Source organism: Bidens hawaiensis, unplaced genomic scaffold, assembly GCF_021521415.1.
Source record: "Bidens hawaiensis isolate Kalapana, Puna unplaced genomic scaffold, B.hawaiensis_p1.1 tig00022670_1, whole genome shotgun sequence".
NCBI lineage: Eukaryota > Viridiplantae > Streptophyta > Magnoliopsida > Asterales > Asteraceae > Bidens > Bidens hawaiensis.
The window spans coordinates 242,466-260,000 of NW_027493535.1; the positions used below are offsets into that span (position 1 = coordinate 242,466).

Genomic DNA, 17,535 nt, shown 5'->3' on the forward strand with positions numbered 1-17,535 from the left:
TCTTTTACGTCGGCTTTTGTGTTCTCGAGTTCACTTAAATAAGAGAAAAGAAAGAGGTTATTTTTTTTATTTTTTTAAGAATAACAAACAAAGAATTGCCTAAGTACTCCATACGGGATATGACCCAATTTTTCTTTTTTCTTTTTAATTTCTTTCCCTTTTCTATTTTTTTTCCTTTTTTCCTGTTGCTTTCCATACTGGAAAACAAAAAACAATATATATATATATATAGATCAGGATCATGTGAGAATTTTTTGAGAATTGAGAACTATGAGAATCATTTTGGATCACAAAAAAAGCCAAAAATAAAAAAATCATAAAACAAAAAAAACACACAAATAAAAAAAAATAAAAAAACCAAAATTCTTATTTATCATCCATGTTTCTAAAAAAATAAAAAAAATCTCGGTTTAGCTAAATTATTTATATATGTATAATATGTGCATATATGTACACATATGTTTTTTTCCTATATACATGTATAATTTTAAGGTAAATGATAATGTACATATGTGTACATTACGTAACTAGAGATTAAATAAAAGTGTACATATATGTATAGGCATAATACGAATTAAAAAGAAAAAAAATCGGTTTTTTTATTATACATATATGTATAATATGTACACACATTTTTTCCTATACACATATGTATAATTTAAGGTAAATGATAATGTACATATGTGTACATTATATAACTAGAGATTAAATGAAAGCATACATGAAAATTGTGTTCTTGAGTTTCATTAATTGAAAGAAAAGAAAACAGATGGAAGGAAAATAAAAAGAAATAAAGAGTAAGATTGAAGGAATTGCTTTCTTTCTAATTTGGAAAGAAAGAAAGAAAGAAAAAGTAAAAGGGGAAAGAAAATAAAAGAAAATTTTTTTCTTCTTTTCGTTTCTTTTATTTAATTGAACTCGGAAACAGAGAACGAACTCGGAACTCGGGAACACAGCGTTAAAGAAGGATTTGCTACCTTAATTCTATATATCTCCTCTCCACCCATGGCAAATTTGTTAATTGATAAAAGATTTTTAAATTAGCAAGTTTATTCCAACGCATATGCAATCAAGTTAGAAATCACGCAATTTTATAAGATTACTAATTGTTTTATATAATATCACAACTCTTAAAAATATAATAATTTAAAAAGTGACTTAAAATATAACAATAAACTTGTCAATCCTAACAAGTTATTCAACCTACAACCCAACTTGAGCACAAAAATGATATCGGAAAGTATTAAGTTTGAGCTTCAAAATACGTATTATATCGATGTGCAGTTTGTTGCTCGTTTGCCTGCCACTTTATTGCAACTTCAAATCTTTTACAAGTTTTATAAGCACACCAAGCATCTGCTCCAACACCTTTGGACACAATTGAGGTAAATGGGTTGAAACTGTCACCTCTAATAAATAACAACTAAAATTTAGCCAAAACAATATAGTTCTTACTAGCTATTTTGCATGCATTGTAATATTCTGCAATTTTTCTGTCTGCACAATATTAATCTTCACGTAAAGCACCTTCCTTTCTTTCAATTTCTTCAATAATCAGCTTTACCCTGATTTAAAGAATTAAAAAAGCTTAATCTACTTCATCAATAAAATTGTTAGTTAAAATTACAAACCTTTCTGGAAGGCAAGCACTTGAATTTTGACTGTAAGTTGATTTGTCTGCAAACATGACATATTTTAATAAATAATGAATTTAAACTTTTTTTCATACTTTTAAGTTTTAACCAATTATATAGGCCTATAAACAAACATTGAACTGGTTTTTCTTGTTCATATTTGTTCGTTAAGAAAAAATGAATGTGTTCTTGTTCGTTTACGCTCATTCGTTAACAATATAAATGAATAGTTCACGAATGTAAACAAACGAACCTAACTGAAAATTGATGAACAAACATAATTGAGCTAAACCATCTAAAAGTAAATGTGGAAAGTATTCTGTTGGACTAACAAGGTTATTAAACTAGACATAAACTGTAATGGACTTATGGACCAAAAAAATTTACTTGAATATATAAACGTACGTAAACGAACACACTTAAACAAACGCAAACTAACGAACGTGAATTAGCGTAACGTACAAACATAAATGAATTTAAATGAACGAGCATAAGAGAATTTTTATACATACGAATATTAGCGAATGTTCATCAATAAGTTTGTTCATGTTCATTGCTTATTAAATAAGTGAATAAAAACGAGCATTTCTCTGAACGGTCCACAGAATGTTCAGTTCGTTTACAGGCCTAACATTTTATGTAGTAATAGAGACTAACCCAAGTCATCTATAAACGCATTCACGTTTAGCCTTTAATCTAAACTCAATCTCACGTGGAAGTGGCATTTGTGTAACATCAACTTTTTATTAAATAATAAAGGACGGAAAGTTTTGTATTAACTGTGTGTCGTTAAGTTAGTCGTGTGTTAAATGTTTGGATAAAGATTTGAAATGGGAATGGAGAGTGAGTGGTGGGACCCATAACCCACTATATAAACCCAACCCACCCACCATTTCACCATTTTGTCTCCCTCCCCACACACTAAAAACACACACACTTCTTCTCTCAAACACCCGGATCCAAATCCGAGCAAAAGAAAGGTGAATCTCGTGCTCAACGTCATCGAGCAACAAGAAACGTTTGGAAGATCCTGCGTGTTGTCTCGATCTGAACTCGAACCCGAAGCAAAAGGTAGGTTTTTGGTTTAAATGGTTAAGTTTTATAGTTAGAATCGGCATGCAAACAGATATAATGATAGATCGGGTTGTGAAATGTAAGAAAAATATAAACTTGGTAAGTTATAACCTCTTGGGTGTATTTTAAGGTGAAAAGGTGGCGTCGGACTATGAGAGATATGGGTTCAGGATCAGGTGCATGAGGTCAGAATGTGTGGGAAGATGGCTTTAAAAATAGTAAAAAAACGACGAAAGGCAGGAATTTCGCATAGCACAGCCATGCGAAGCGAAAAAGGCTATTTCGCATCGCACGACCATGCGAAGCGAAAAAGGTAATTTCGCATCGCACAGTCATGTGAAGCGAAACAGTTCCATGCGAAGCGAAAAAGCATGCAAAGCGAAAAAGTCATGCGAAGCGAAATTCCATGCATGCGAAGCGAAATTCTTCCATGCAAAATTTTATAAAATTCATTTTCTGATGCATTTTTGTTAAAGGACTGTTAATGAAACTAAAATTTTTTCCAGCCAAGGGCGCTGCCCCTTGGACCCTGCTAGGGGCTGCTGCCCCCGGACCCCGCTACCAGGGTGCTGCCCCCGGACCCCCGTTAGATGAGGGTTTCATAAATTTAGATGTAGGAAGTAGTGGTAATAGATAATTGACACGCGTAATGTATTGTACAGTTAGCCGTGCACAACTAAAGAAGGGAATTACCATTAACGGCGAGAGAAATCGACTCTAGTTGAGTTCTAGCCCCATTTCTCTTTGAAATGTTTTCGAGGTTGTATGCATACTCCTATGTGATAGTTAATACGTTTACTTAATTGATAAGTGTATGATACGTGTATGACTATGTATTGGATGTTATTACTATATAATGATAGTATGAATGAGCATGTATATATATATATAGATATATATATTATTATATACATGAGACAGGTAAAATACACACGTATGATAAATGTACGGTTATTCGAGGCAGTAGGGACCAGACCCTTATAATATCTGTGATGATAGGGACCAGACCCTTACAATATCTGTGATGTTTAATGTAGAATAGCTTATGGTATACCATAGGGTTTTATAAAAAAAAGTATGTAAGTACGTATGCTTGTATATAAAGTATGTGTGAAAGAAGTAATAGCAAAGCAAGGTATGAATACGTATCTTCGGACGCGTATGAGTAAGGATAGAAATGTATTGTATGTTAATTGATTAACTAGAACTCACTCAGCGTAGCTGACTTTTAGTATGCACGCAGGCAGATAGGTTGAGGCAGCTGGCTTGAGGAGGGACACATGGTACGAGTTAAGGAGACTGGCATCTATGATGAAGTGTCACGACTATTTTACGTTATGTTATGAAAAGACAATTTGTATGTCAAGACGAAAATGAATGTTTGTAATGTGATGTTTGAAGTTTTCAATTATTCCGCGAAAGTTTAAATTAACTCTGATTTTAGAACTGTGTTTATGAGTAAATCCAACACCAAAGTAGGGTTACCGGAAACGGGGCCTTACAATTTGGTATTCAGCCACATCCTGCAACAAATAACTGTTTCACAAACGATTACACTTGATTAAAAAAACAACACACAAAAAATAAATATTATTAAGACCAATAACAAAATTTACCATAGCCAATGGTGCATATTGAGCCTGAGTTTGCCACAAATAACCAGGTGTTATTCACTTATTCCAAGAAACCAATTAGGAACACCATCAACTGCATTAACTGAAGAAATGCTTGTGTGATTACTATCAAGTGAACATTTTTTTAATCTTTGAGACTGATTTTGTGACGAGTGATCTATCGGGGGCTAAACAATCAACAATGACGCTCCAGTTGATAAATCACAGCGAGATTTTGCCTTTTTAATGGTTTCTCAAAATCTCTATTGAAAGACTTTATACCTGTTTAGGTTGCCGGGTTTGGGGTAAATGGTTTCGAATTATAAGAAAGTCGACACTTAATTGACACGATTAGAAACGTATCTAAACGAATCAACAAACTTATAACATTAAGCCTTGTATTTCTTACATGTGCTTTATGAGTTGTGCCGGTAATCGTTTTATAATATGTTATGTCATCGTGTTATCGAACTCTTTATTTTAAATAAATTGTGCTGTGTCATTCATGTTAGTAAAATTTTTACATGTATACTATTGCTATTAAATTCTTCTACGATGTGTGTATATTAGTGGTAGCTTTCTATTTTGACAGTTTGAAATCTAGCATTAGTACACTAGCACTATATTGTTTTTGGTATTATGCTTGGCATGCAGGTAGTATTTACTTCCAAGGGTTTTGCTGGAAGCAACCTCTGTATCTCAAAGGCATGGTTTGCCTACGATTTTACTGGGTATGGTTATTAAATTCTTCACGTATATAATGCTAAGTGCTAAGCGTGTCATGCAAACTGCTTATTAAAGATGTATTGACGTTTGAAAAAATAAGAACGTTAACTAAACCCACCATGTTTGGGTTCAACAATAGTAAACAAGCCATGTCAAGCAAAACTTGGTTTAACGCCATGCGAAATGTTCCACCAACTCATGTTGATTTATCCAGTAACTATCTCAAAGTCACATAATGGTCTGCGAAAACCAGGTTCTGCACAGAAACCAGCATCGGGTATCTTGGTCGCAATACGTAGATAACAAACATACTGTCTGGGACTGTAATTTAGTCACTTTATTGGAAAAACACCGCACATTGTTTCGAAGTACAACCAAGAAACCAGGATCACATGTAAGTTGCTACAAAAATCCTTTCATAACCCGGAAAATCATGTTATCCACAACAGAATCAGTAATGAAAAGTAAATTTCACTTTATTGAGAAAAAAGAAAACTCCACTAGCATTTTAGAACTTGAACATCAGAGTCATCATATTCCCTTTTCATTTCTTGATGAGGTTTCTGATCACGTACGGAAGGATGCCACCATGATCAAAATATGTCAATTCAACCTGCAAATACAACCAAGCAAACGGAATTTAAAATCCAAAATTCCAAATAAAACATCCAAGTGAACAATAAAAAAGCAGCACGTCATACCTGTGTGTCAAATCTGATTGTACACGTGAAAGATTTTCCATTGTCGGTGGTAACAGTGACATCTTGACCAGGCTTTATGTCACTAGCTTTTGAAGGTAGGTCAATGGTGTAACGCTCATGACCAGTCAAGCCCAGTGTATCCGCATCTTCACCAGCCTTGAAACAAAGAGGAATGATACCCATTCCAACCAGATTGCTCCTGTGGATCCTCTCAAAACTCTTGGCTATCACCGCTTTCACCCCCTGAAAAATCATCACAAATTCGAACTTATGATATCTGTATCATAACTATTAGTTAACTACACTGCATACCTGTAGCATTGGACCTTTAGCAGCCCAGTCTCGTGAACTTCCACTTCCATATTCGGCTCCAGCCAAAACTATAGTGTCGTGTCCAACCTCTTTGTACCTCTGCAACATTCAGATAACAATAAGAATATAACATCTCGCGAAATAAGCTCAAAGATGTTAATGATTTTGCACTTTTGTAACAGTTACATACCATTGCTACATCAAACACAGAAAGCTTTTCGCCAGTGGGAATGTGAATGGTTTTGGGGCCCACTTCCCCGTTTAACAGCTTATTAACAATGCGGATGTTGGCAAAGGTTCCTCTGGCCATAATTTCATCATTTCCACGACGGCTACCATAAGAGTTAAAGTCCCTACGGTCAACACCACGCTCAAGGAGGTATTTTGCAGCAGGGCTGTCCTTATGAATACTGCCAGCTGGTGATATATGGTCTGTGGTAATGCTGTCACCGAAATTGAGCAAACAGTAAGCATCCTTCACTCCATGGGGGCCTGGTGGGTCCATGGTCATGTCCTTGAAATATGGTGGTTCGTGAATGTAGGTTGAGTTAGGATCCCATGAATAGAGGCTGGATGACGGGACAGATAGTTTATTCCACATTGGATTGCCTTGTGTGATGGCTTCATATGTACTCTTGAACATATCTGGCAGCACACTTGATTGAACCACCTGTAAGATAAGAGCATGTTATCAGTCCTGTTGCCTTTATTACCAAGATTGAAATGAACAGATGATCGTAAGACTTGAGTACCTCAGCAATTTCCTCAGTACTGGGCCAGATATCCTTAAAATACACACTCTTCCCATCCTTTGTTGTCCCAATTGGCTCCTTCTCAAAGTCAATGTCAACCTAAAACACAACATGCAGCCCTTTTAATGTAACCTGTCCAACTGTCATTGAACTTTGATCATTCAGTATTTCAACATACCGTGCCAGCAAGTGCATATGCAACAACCAAAGGAGGTGAAGCAAGATAGTTGGCTCTTGTTAACGGATGAACACGGCCTTCAAAATTTCGGTTTCCAGAAAGCACAGCTGCAGCAACAATATCTACAAAAAAGAACATCACAAAATTATGAAAACTATCCTACAACAAGACTGACAATTTATAACACTTAAAATTATTCATGAATATAACTCGTACCGTTGTCTGTGATTGCAGCAGCGACTGACTCATCAAGATCTCCTGAGTTCCCAATACATGTGGTGCAACCATAGCCCACTATACTGAATCCCTGTTGGTCCAAGTACTTTTGCAGGCCACTGTAATGATGAAAGACAAAAGTTATTTATAGACGGTAAATAAAAAACAATTAAACTACCAACTGTACATTGGTACTTACCTCTGAAGCAAGTATTTTGTAACAACCCCGGATCCAGGAGCAAGGCTTGTTTTTACCCATGGTTTAACCTGACAGCAAAATATCATTCATATCATATACACCAGCCTTCATCAATATTAACTCAAGTAAAGAGTGTTCTAGAAGAATACACCAACCTCCAAACCAAGTTCGCAAGCCTTCTTTGCAACAAGACCTGCCCCGAGCATGACACTAGGATTTGATGTATTTGTACAACTTGTGATGGCTGCTATCACAACACTACCATGTTTAAGTTCAGCGGTTTGTCCATGAAATGGAAAGCTGACAACCTTTTCTTGTGCTTCTTTTGGTACAGCAAAACCCTGCATACAAATTTGGAAAATTAGAGGCTAATTATACAAAGAGCAAACCCTTTGTTTCCACTTTCCTTGATTATCATTATCTAGTTGTATAACCAACAGTGTAAGCAAAAAAAAATAATATTTAATTTAATCATCTCACCTTAAATCCAACTTTGTTATCAAGGCATGAATGCCAGTCAGCCTTCATATCCTTAATAGGAACACGATCATGCGGCCTGTTAGAATGAGAAAAATCATGAGTGGTATAAAATAAATAAAGTACACAAAATTCCAACATTAAACAATACCTTTTGGGACCAGAAATGCAGGGTTCAACGTCGCCTAAGTTCAGTTCCAGATAAGATGAGTAAACTTTCTCTTCTTGTGGCTGATTTGACATGATCATAAAAGACGAGTGAGAAAAACGTACTGCCAAATTCAAAAACTTACTATAAAAGAAAATAAAAAAGACATGGCCACCAACCTCACTGTAATCAACAAACATTTTGTTTGCTCGCAGGTATGCTTCAATCATAGCAACCTAGAAACAGTTAAGACAAATAACACCGTTATATTGACAAGATTTTTACCAAGTAAAAATGACAAAACTTCTTAATCGAAGAAAAAAGCTTACAGTATCATCACTTCTTCCGGTTAACTTAAGGTACTGCAGTGTAACATGATCTACAGGGAAGAATCCCATGGTTGCACCATACTCAGGTGACATATTAGCAATAGTTGCTCTATCAGCCAATGACAGTTCACTCATGCCCTCACCTGCATGTCAATTAATGGTATGCCATAAGTAACAATTAAAAATTGGTTAACTTAAAATGGATTTGATGACTGATAACTGATTGCAAAGACATTACCAAAAAATTCAACAAATTTGCCAACAACGCCATGCTTTCTTAACATTTGGGTCACAGTTAACACCAAATCAGTGGCTGTGACACCATTTTGCAACTTTCCAGACAACTTGAATCCAACCACACCAGGCAACACCATGCTCATGGGCTGTCAATATCAGAAAGAAGTCAGCCAGTTAATATTACTGACTTGCAACTTTACAAAATCACATAAACTGAATAACTTCAAATGTATTATACATATATAAATCTATACCTGTCCAAGCATCGTTGCCTCTGCTTCAATTCCACCTACACCCCAACCAGCTACTCCCAATCCATCAATCATGGTTGTGTGGGAATCAGTTCCAACAACACTATCAGGATATAAGACGCCATCGGTATTGAAAACAACCCGTCCAAGATACTCTAGATTGACCTGGATCAATGAATGGAAAATGATTAAAATTCAAATAAATGTTTAAACATACATGTTCAGAATCATAATCATATAGTTTGAATGTTTAGAACTTCACCTGGTGAACAATACCAGAACCAGGAGGAACAACAAGCATGTTATCAAAAGCATGTGACCCCCATTTTAAAAAGGCAAACCGCTCATTGTTGCGCTGAAATTCAAGGTCCATGTTTGCTTGAACAGCATTTGGACTTCTTGCAACATCGACCTGAACTGAATGGTCAATCACAAGGTCCACTGGCACCTGCAAAAAGATCAATTTTTCAAAGTATGAGATTGCCATGCCATAACGAGTCATTATTTTCAAATAATGAAGAATTTAGCTTTAAACAAGACATAAAATAGATATTACTCACCAAAGGATTAATCTTCTTAGAGTCACCACCAAGCTTGTTCATGGCATCTCGCATACAAGCAAGATCAACAACAGCTGGAACTCCAGTAAAATCCTACAGAAATATCATAAATTACTAATAATTAACAAACAGAATCTCTACACGAGTGAATTTAATGATATTTACCTGTAAGAGAACACGAGCAGGTTTAAATGGAATCTCCACTTGCTTTGGTGAAGTATTTTCCCAGTCAATGATCTTTTCAACATCATTCGGGGTAACTTGAAAGTTATCACAATTGCGTATGGCAGACTCCAAAAGAATCCTAATAGAATACGGGAGCTTGTCTGCAAAAATGTAAATTCACATGTTAAAAAGCAAAGATTTATAAATTAAAAAAGAATCAAACTTGACAAAGGAATATGTTCTGTTTTATAGCAACAGAGGATCTATTACCAATCCTGGGATCATTTAGAGCAGGAAGACTGTAAAACTTTCCAAACTCGCCTCCTCCAGGCCTGGGGAGAGTGGTGAATATGCCCTTGAAAGGATTTTCAGAAGCTGCAAATAGTTAAAACAAAATTTTATTTAGTATATTTAAAAACAAAAAGAGGACAGAATATACAATAAACTTCAAGCACCAAAATGTAACAACTTTTGTTCTCTTCATCCCATTATATCAATAAAAAGTTCCAACATCCAATAAAAACAGATATATTCGATTCCAAGCAATCCAAATATAAAAGTCCCTGAGCAGCACTTGTAAAGTAAGCACAAAAGAGAATCAGCATCATAAAGTCAATAATCACCTCAATTTCAAAAAAAAAAAAAACAATCACACACTTCAATTTAACACAGCAGCAACTACAAGTAAAACAAAACCTCTTGTTTAACCAATCAAATCTAGATCAACGTTAATTCAAGCGCGTAGCAAGTCCGATCTCAGTAACTAATCCCTAGTAACATATTAATCGAATAAAACAACAATACAAACATAAGTATAGCAACATATTCGTAAAGCAAGCAACAAAAAGAGAATCAGATAAAGCACTAATCAGTATCATAATCCATAAAGTCAATATTCATATAAATTCACCTAGGTTTCAACGACTGAAACAACTACACACTTCTAGTTACATCAATTAAATCCAGATCAACATCAATTTAAAAGCATAGCAAGTCCGATCTCAAATATTAAGCCCTAGCAACACCTTAACCGAATAAAACAACAAATTAATGATAAATTAAAGGACAAAACCGCTATATTACAATCCGATTAGCCTCACGAGGTGAAAAACAATAAAATAATATAAAAATGAATAAGTATACCCATGGAAGCGATGTTTCGTTGAAACTGCTGAACAACGGGAGCTACGGATCCGATCTGAGCCCTAGCCGGAGATCTCAAATGACTCCACTTACGGTGCGATCTGAACGGAAGTGAGTGTTTAGAGAGAGAAGAATAAGAATAAGAGAAATGAACTCCGGAAGAAGAAGAAGAAGGTATAAATATCTTATTAGCAGATGAAGAAGAAGAAGTTGGTGAAGCGGTAATAATATTATGCATCACGAAGTGGTAAAAAAAAGTATTATAATAATAAAAAGGATAAAACCCTAGAAATTAGAAATGAGAGAGAGATGAAAGTCTTTCATGGCTGCGTGCGTGTGGGGTGGTCTGGTGTGGAGAGGTGTAGGATGAGGGATATGGGCCGTGGGATGTTGGAGATGGATTGGATCGATGGTGTGGATGTATTGGTTTGTCCGTGTCTGAAGCCTGATAAGGTCGGCTGGCTCGGCTAGAAATAGAAGGGTCGGGACCATGTGGCTTGCACACTCCAGTTTACCTTTATTTTTCTTTAAAATAAATCATGAAAAATATCTTTAAAGTGTTGATTTGTCCAATTACGTACCCTCTTTAAATTTATTGCAAATGGTCACCTCACTTTTCTAAAACATACAACTTTAGTACTTTTTTTTAACCCCGTTTATTTTTTCCGCTAAGTCAAGGGTAAATTAGTAATTTTGATTATTTTATTTACTTTCTCTTTTAGCTAAATGTCATTTTCATACATGTGGTTTGTTCAATTACGCAGCTTTAGTACCTTTTTTTGAATTTATTGCAACTTGATACTTTGATTAGTTTTTGATATATAGACAAACTAAAAAAGACATTACATATTACAATTAAAAGAAAACTAAATACATGATATAAGATGAAAAAAAACCATGGAATGTATAACATGTTTTTTAGCCTTTTGTTCTTGATTGCCAATTTAGTAGCTCAAGATCCGAGTTCATCTTAGCCATTTTTCTTGCATTTTCTTTATGTGCATTGACTTTTTTTTCAAAAGTTCGGGTATGATAGCAGTAGCTCTTTAACACATCGGAGGATCAAGCCAAATTACAATCACGGAATTTCACACCTATTAGTATAGCATCAATTGAACTTGTAAATGAATGATGGTTGACGAATCACATGAACAAAACAATATGCCGTAATTTATTTAACTTAAAGATGAGCAATGGTAGGGTTTGAAGGATCAATGAGCGCATGAGGGGGGTTGATCTGTTCATTTAGGGTTAGAGATTATCTTTTAATTGTAATATGAAATGTCTCTCTTGGTTTGTCTGTCTATCCAAAACTAATCAAAGTATCTACTTACAATAAATTCAAAAAAAGGTACTAAAGTTGCGTAACTAAACAAACCACAGGTATGAAAATGACACTTAGCTAAAAGAGAAAATAAATAAAATAATCAAAATTACTAATTTGCCCCTAACTTAACGAACAAAATAAACTGGGTTAGAAAAAAAATACTAAAATTACAAGTTTTAGAAAAGTGAGGTAGCCATTTGCAATAAATTCAAAGACGGTACTAAAGTTGCGTAATTGAACAACCCACATGTACTAAAATGGCACTTAACTCTTTTATAAATGCGGTTGTATTTACTTTGTTTGATTTTACGTATGTTCTTTATAAAATATAATATAATGTTCCATTTCCAAACCACTTTGTTAGTTTATTTTCATGTAAGCTATTTTCTACATATTTATTTTATGAGAAAATTCTCAAAATAAGCATTTATGAAAACAAATTTCTAATTTTATGTATAATTTGCAAGAAATTTCAAAAATAGGTATTATAAACTAGTCGTGACGAGTAGTTTGTAGAACCAATTAGAACTTGCCGCGTGTCTTTAAACTAACCGTAACCAGCACGTTCACTAATCATTTACCCGTTACAACTAAATAAGTTTCATGTCTCGTAATCAACGCCCAAGAGTAATTCATAAGTCACTTAGTCGCGACGAGTAGATTATAAGGTTAAACTAGTTGCGACGAGTTAACTACTAATAAACTACTCGTGCAGGGAATACAAATCGGGTAATCTACTCGTTGCGACTAAATAACTTATGAATTACTCGTGGGCGTTGATTACGAGGCATTAAACTTATTTAGTCGTGACAAGTAAATGATTAGTGAACGTGCTCGTTACGGTTAGTTTAAAGGCACGTGTCAAGTTTTAATTGGTTATACAAACTACTCGTCACGACTAGTTTATAATATATATTTCTGGAATTTCTTGCAAATGATGCCTAAAACTAAAAATTTGTTTTCATAAATACTTATTTTGATTTTCCCTTATTTTATTGATAGGTATCTATTTTCAACATGTATATTGTCTATGATTGTGTATAATACAACAACTTTGTTATTTTCTATACCTTTTTTCTGTTTAGCCTTTTTTTTTTTTGCTTTCTTTACTTTTTAAACTTAAATATCTATAATATATATAAACAAAACCCCTAAAATTCTACGTGTCGTGATGGGGTCGCTCATTTCTTTTATGGAAACAACCATATTGCTTGATTTATAAATGAAGGTCTCTCATTGATTTAACCCAAATTCATGGGTATGGGTCTTACCAAAATCTGATAGCTTTTAAACGGGTTATAACATCTCATTAAATAAAAAACTAATCTTACCAATTATTTGATATGAAAATCATATAAAATAGGGATATACTAAAATTTAATATCCAATTTAAAAAGAAAAATATACTATTTATAATTAATAAACAATTTTATAGTAAAAACATAAGCGGGTCATGGGTCACCAAATCCAGATAACTTTTAAACAGGTTATAACATATCATTTATTTATTTCTCTTTCATTATCAAACCCTAAGTATATTATTAACTTTCTTACAATAAAGAAAATTAAAATCCAAAAAATAAATATTAAAAAACGAAAAATATAAAACAACCATTCTCTCAAACCATCATATTGTTTTATTTGTAAATGAAGGGTTTCTCGCGCATTTGACCCGAATTCACGGGTAAAAGGTATCACCAAACCCATATAGCTCTTAAACGGGTTATAACATCTCATTATATTAAAAAATTAATCTCATAAAATATCTGATATGAAAATCCTATAAAATAGGGATATACTAAAAATTAATATCCTATTTTATTTAAAAAAAGATATTATTTATAATTAAGAAACAATTTTATAATAAAGAAAATAAACGGATAATGTGTATCACCAAACCCAGAAAGTTTTAAGCCGGATTATAAAATATCAATTATTTGTGAAACTATTTTATCTTTAAACCTCAAGAATATTAATTATTAACTTTTTTACAATAAATAAAATTAAAATCCAAATATACATATATAAATATTAAAAACAAATAATATAAAACAACCCCTGTAATACGAGGGATAAAATCTAGTATACCATATAATAGTAGATGTATCCGTCGTATTATAATAACATTTGTTGAGGCTTGATTTTGAATTATGATCATAATAAAAAATAAAAGTAGTATCGTACAGATAATATTAATGACAAACAATTGGTCCGTGTGCTTTTTAAATTATAAAAGTGTACAAGGATATTATATTGTTTTTTAATTTCTAGGTATTAAAAAGTACAGTACATTGTAACGGATGCAGGCCTGGCTCCGAGAAAATAAAAAATATTGTGGGCCGAATGTGGAAATTTTTTTAGTCCTTAAATAAAAGTAGTGTTTTGTTGGGCCTTAAATAACAACCGGCCGATATTTTTGTTTTTGGGTGGGTAGGGGGAAACACGTTTGTGTGGATCTCACAGGAGTGTTCCCTCTTGTTGGGCTAAGGGACAGTGAGTTTGTAGCCTGTCAGGCAGCATTGAAGGCAGCATCGGGCAAGGTTGTTAAACACGAGAAAACTTGTTTGGAGAACCAACACGTGTTTATCCCATTTGCCTTCGACACTTTTGGTTACTTAGCTCCAGATGCCGTGGACCTTCTAAATAGAGTTTAGAAAGTCATGTATAGCAATTTATCGACCTATAAGAATCAAAACTTTGTTTTTAGTAGGGCTGGGTTTGCTATCCAAAAGGGGGTTGCGGCGCAGCTTGTTGCCCGCTTACCTACCACTTCACTGTAAATTATTTGTTGTTTTTTATTATTAATGAAAATCTTGTTATAAGCATTTACCGATAGTAATCTATAATTCAGTTTGATATGGGCTTAATTGGTTATAATTTAGTTTGTGTAAAAAATTTTTGTATAAAAATATGATTAAAAATGTCTCAAATGAGTCTAGAACTCATAACCATTTGGTTGGGAGAAATACCTCTTAGCCACTAGACCAAGCTAATGTTTATTCAAATGAGTTTAAACATTAAATATACATATTGTTTTAATAACAATACACATAAATTTAAAAAAAAAAATTTGGGCCTAACGGGGTGTCGGGCATGTGGCCGTCGACCACCCAGCCCCCCCTATGGGCCAGCCCTGAACGAATGGTTTTAATAGGAAGCGGTTAAAATTTTGTTTAGGCTATATGAATGTCCTTCCGATAATCCAACGACACCACCTGGTTATGCTTCCACCTTGTTTATCCCCGAATGCCACCATCACTTGTTACGTTTGATCGAACATAAAAAATTCAAGAAGTAATTTCTTATAGCTAGGGACAAAATCACAATTTATAGACAGCATACTAAATATACTATTTGAATACCAGTATAGTTCTTTCTTAAAAAAAAGGTTGATAGGTGTCCAATTAAATTGTTTACTTTATTAATTTTAAAACAAGCTAAGACAGGATGTAGTGGATAAACCTCTATGGATGTAGTGGATAAACCTCTATGGACGCGTGTGTCATGTGACGATCAAAATAGAAGGATTATACAAGAAAGGTGCAGTGGATAACCCCTCTTTCAGTCATGATCTAATTATTATTTTTTATTATATTTTTATTAAAAATAAAACATAAAAACACCTCGCCAATCATTTCCCACAAATCACCCTAACAACCTTCAACACCATCATTAATGTGGGGGAAGCGCTCTCACCTCCAAGGCGCCCCTGATGGTATTCCTGGTGTTTTTTTTAGGAGGGGGGGTTTATAGATAGGAAAGACGCCCCACTACAAATGGTCTAATAATTACGCACTTTTGCTTTTGATGATAATTATATATTATATAAATTTGTTGTACCTACCCCATATTATTACAAGTAGCTGAGGTCCAAAGTCCCATAAAGAATTTTTTATCAATATGGAAAAGAAGTTGAAAGGATAAAGGTAATCCACAATAACAAGCATAACTAGCACCACTCAAGTCTTTGGCCATGGCCAAATCCATACATGATTTCATGGGTCATGATGCTTGCAAGAATCAACAGCACGAACATCTAGATTTATAAATTCAAGTTTACAAACACACTATCACGAGCCAGCCTCGGCCCCTCTGCATATTGCAATTAAAAAAGCCGCCGTCAAATCCCAGGGCTCAACTCTGGACAGGCGGTGGAAACTACCAAGCTGGAGTACGGTAGGGGCAGAGGGAATTTCCGGTGGAGCGGTGAAATGCATAAAGATCGGAAAGAACACCAACGGCGAAAGCACTCTGCTGGGCCGACACTGACACTGGGAGACGAAAGCTAGGGGAGCGAATGGGATTAGATACCTTTAAGGCCCCGAACCCGGTGACCCTACTTTAGCGTCGGATTTACTCATAAACACAGTTCTTCAAATCAGAGTTTATTAAAACTTTTCGCGGAATATAAAACATCAATCATTTGTTACAAAACATTAAATCTTTTCTTTGATACCATAACACAAAACTTTATATTTAAAACATCTTTACTTCTTTCTTCAGATGCCAGCCGTTCAATCCATGCCGTGTGTCATCCTCATGCTAACTCTATAATCAGCTCACCTGCGTGCATACTAAAAGTCAGCTACGCCGAGTGAGTTCTAGTTAATCGAACGCCATACAATACATACACATACATACATATCTGTAGATACATATCCATACTTCACTAGTTACCCTTCTGTTCTATATACGTACTTGCTACCATACATACATACATATCTACAATCACTAACCTCAGTCTACCGAGAGTACGTTCATAGTTCACCGTCTATACCTGTACTCAAGGTCGTGAACACGTACAAGGTTCGCAGTCCTTACCTATGATCACCATTTATGGTACGTACAAGGATCGCGGTCCTTCCCTATACCATAGTACATCCACAACACGTACAAGGTTCGCAGTCCTTCCCTATGTTGCAACCTAATTCATAGCACGTACGAGGTTCGCAGTCCTCCCCTATGCTACAAAATCAGCACGTATAAGGTTCACAGTCCTTTCCTATGCTGAAATACATCCACAACACGTACAAGGTTCGCAGTCCTTCCCTATGTTGCAACCTAATTCATAGCACGTACGAGGTTCGTAGTCCTCCCCTATGCTACAAATACAGCACGTATAAGGTTCACAGTCCTTTCCTATGCTGACGCCTATCTACATTACGTATAAGGTTCGCAGTCCTTATCTACGTTTACATATATCATCTACTTCACGTATAAGGCTCGCAGTCCTTAACTACGCCATTACCAGCCGAGTCTATGTCCGACAGAAGCTAGAGGGATTTGCCATCCTAACTTACTATGTCGAACGTAGAACTCACATGCCATTCGTGTACCTATATACACATACTTACATTATAACATAAGAACACTCTAGGCATTCTTTACCTCATTCATTTAACAACCATACCCCTTGTCGTTACGTGCAATATCCGAAGATCGTTCACACCCCGACAAGTATTCATTTGAAATATTCATACATCTTCGATATAT

General features: G+C 34.8%; 1 protein-coding gene and 1 pseudogene across 1 annotated transcript; one reads left to right on the forward strand and one right to left on the reverse strand.

Annotated features, from left to right (window-relative positions):
• Positions 1-5,514: 5,514 nt before the first annotated feature.
• Positions 5,515-10,877, reverse strand: LOC143565985 (aconitate hydratase, cytoplasmic). Its single transcript, XM_077052794.1, has 20 exons — positions 10,716-10,877; positions 9,843-9,947; positions 9,573-9,733; positions 9,408-9,500; positions 9,110-9,295; positions 8,851-9,012; positions 8,598-8,742; positions 8,360-8,502; positions 8,210-8,266; positions 8,034-8,113; positions 7,886-7,961; positions 7,561-7,746; positions 7,406-7,473; positions 7,207-7,325; positions 6,991-7,112; positions 6,813-6,911; positions 6,251-6,730; positions 6,061-6,159; positions 5,749-5,991; positions 5,515-5,660 (listed from the first exon to the last, which is right to left on the reverse strand). The coding sequence occupies exons 1-20, from the start codon at positions 10,717-10,719 to the stop codon at positions 5,592-5,594; spliced, it is 2,697 nt and encodes an 898-aa protein (XP_076908909.1). The 5' UTR covers positions 10,720-10,877; the 3' UTR covers positions 5,515-5,591.
• A 5,258-nt stretch (positions 10,878-16,135) lies between these two features.
• Positions 16,136-16,387, forward strand: LOC143565992 (18S ribosomal RNA; annotated as a pseudogene).
• Positions 16,388-17,535: the final 1,148 nt, after the last annotated feature.

Bases quoted from the DNA above. Each gene is read 5' to 3' on its own strand.
- LOC143565985 (XM_077052794.1), bottom strand. The intron at 8,114-8,209 runs GTTGGTGGCCAT...ATGTCAAATCAG, and splicing joins TGTTTGTTGATTACAGTGAG to CCACAAGAAGAGAAAGTTTA. The intron at 5,992-6,060 runs GTATGCAGTGTA...ATGATTTTTCAG, and splicing joins CTAAAGGTCCAATGCTACAG to GGGGTGAAAGCGGTGATAGC.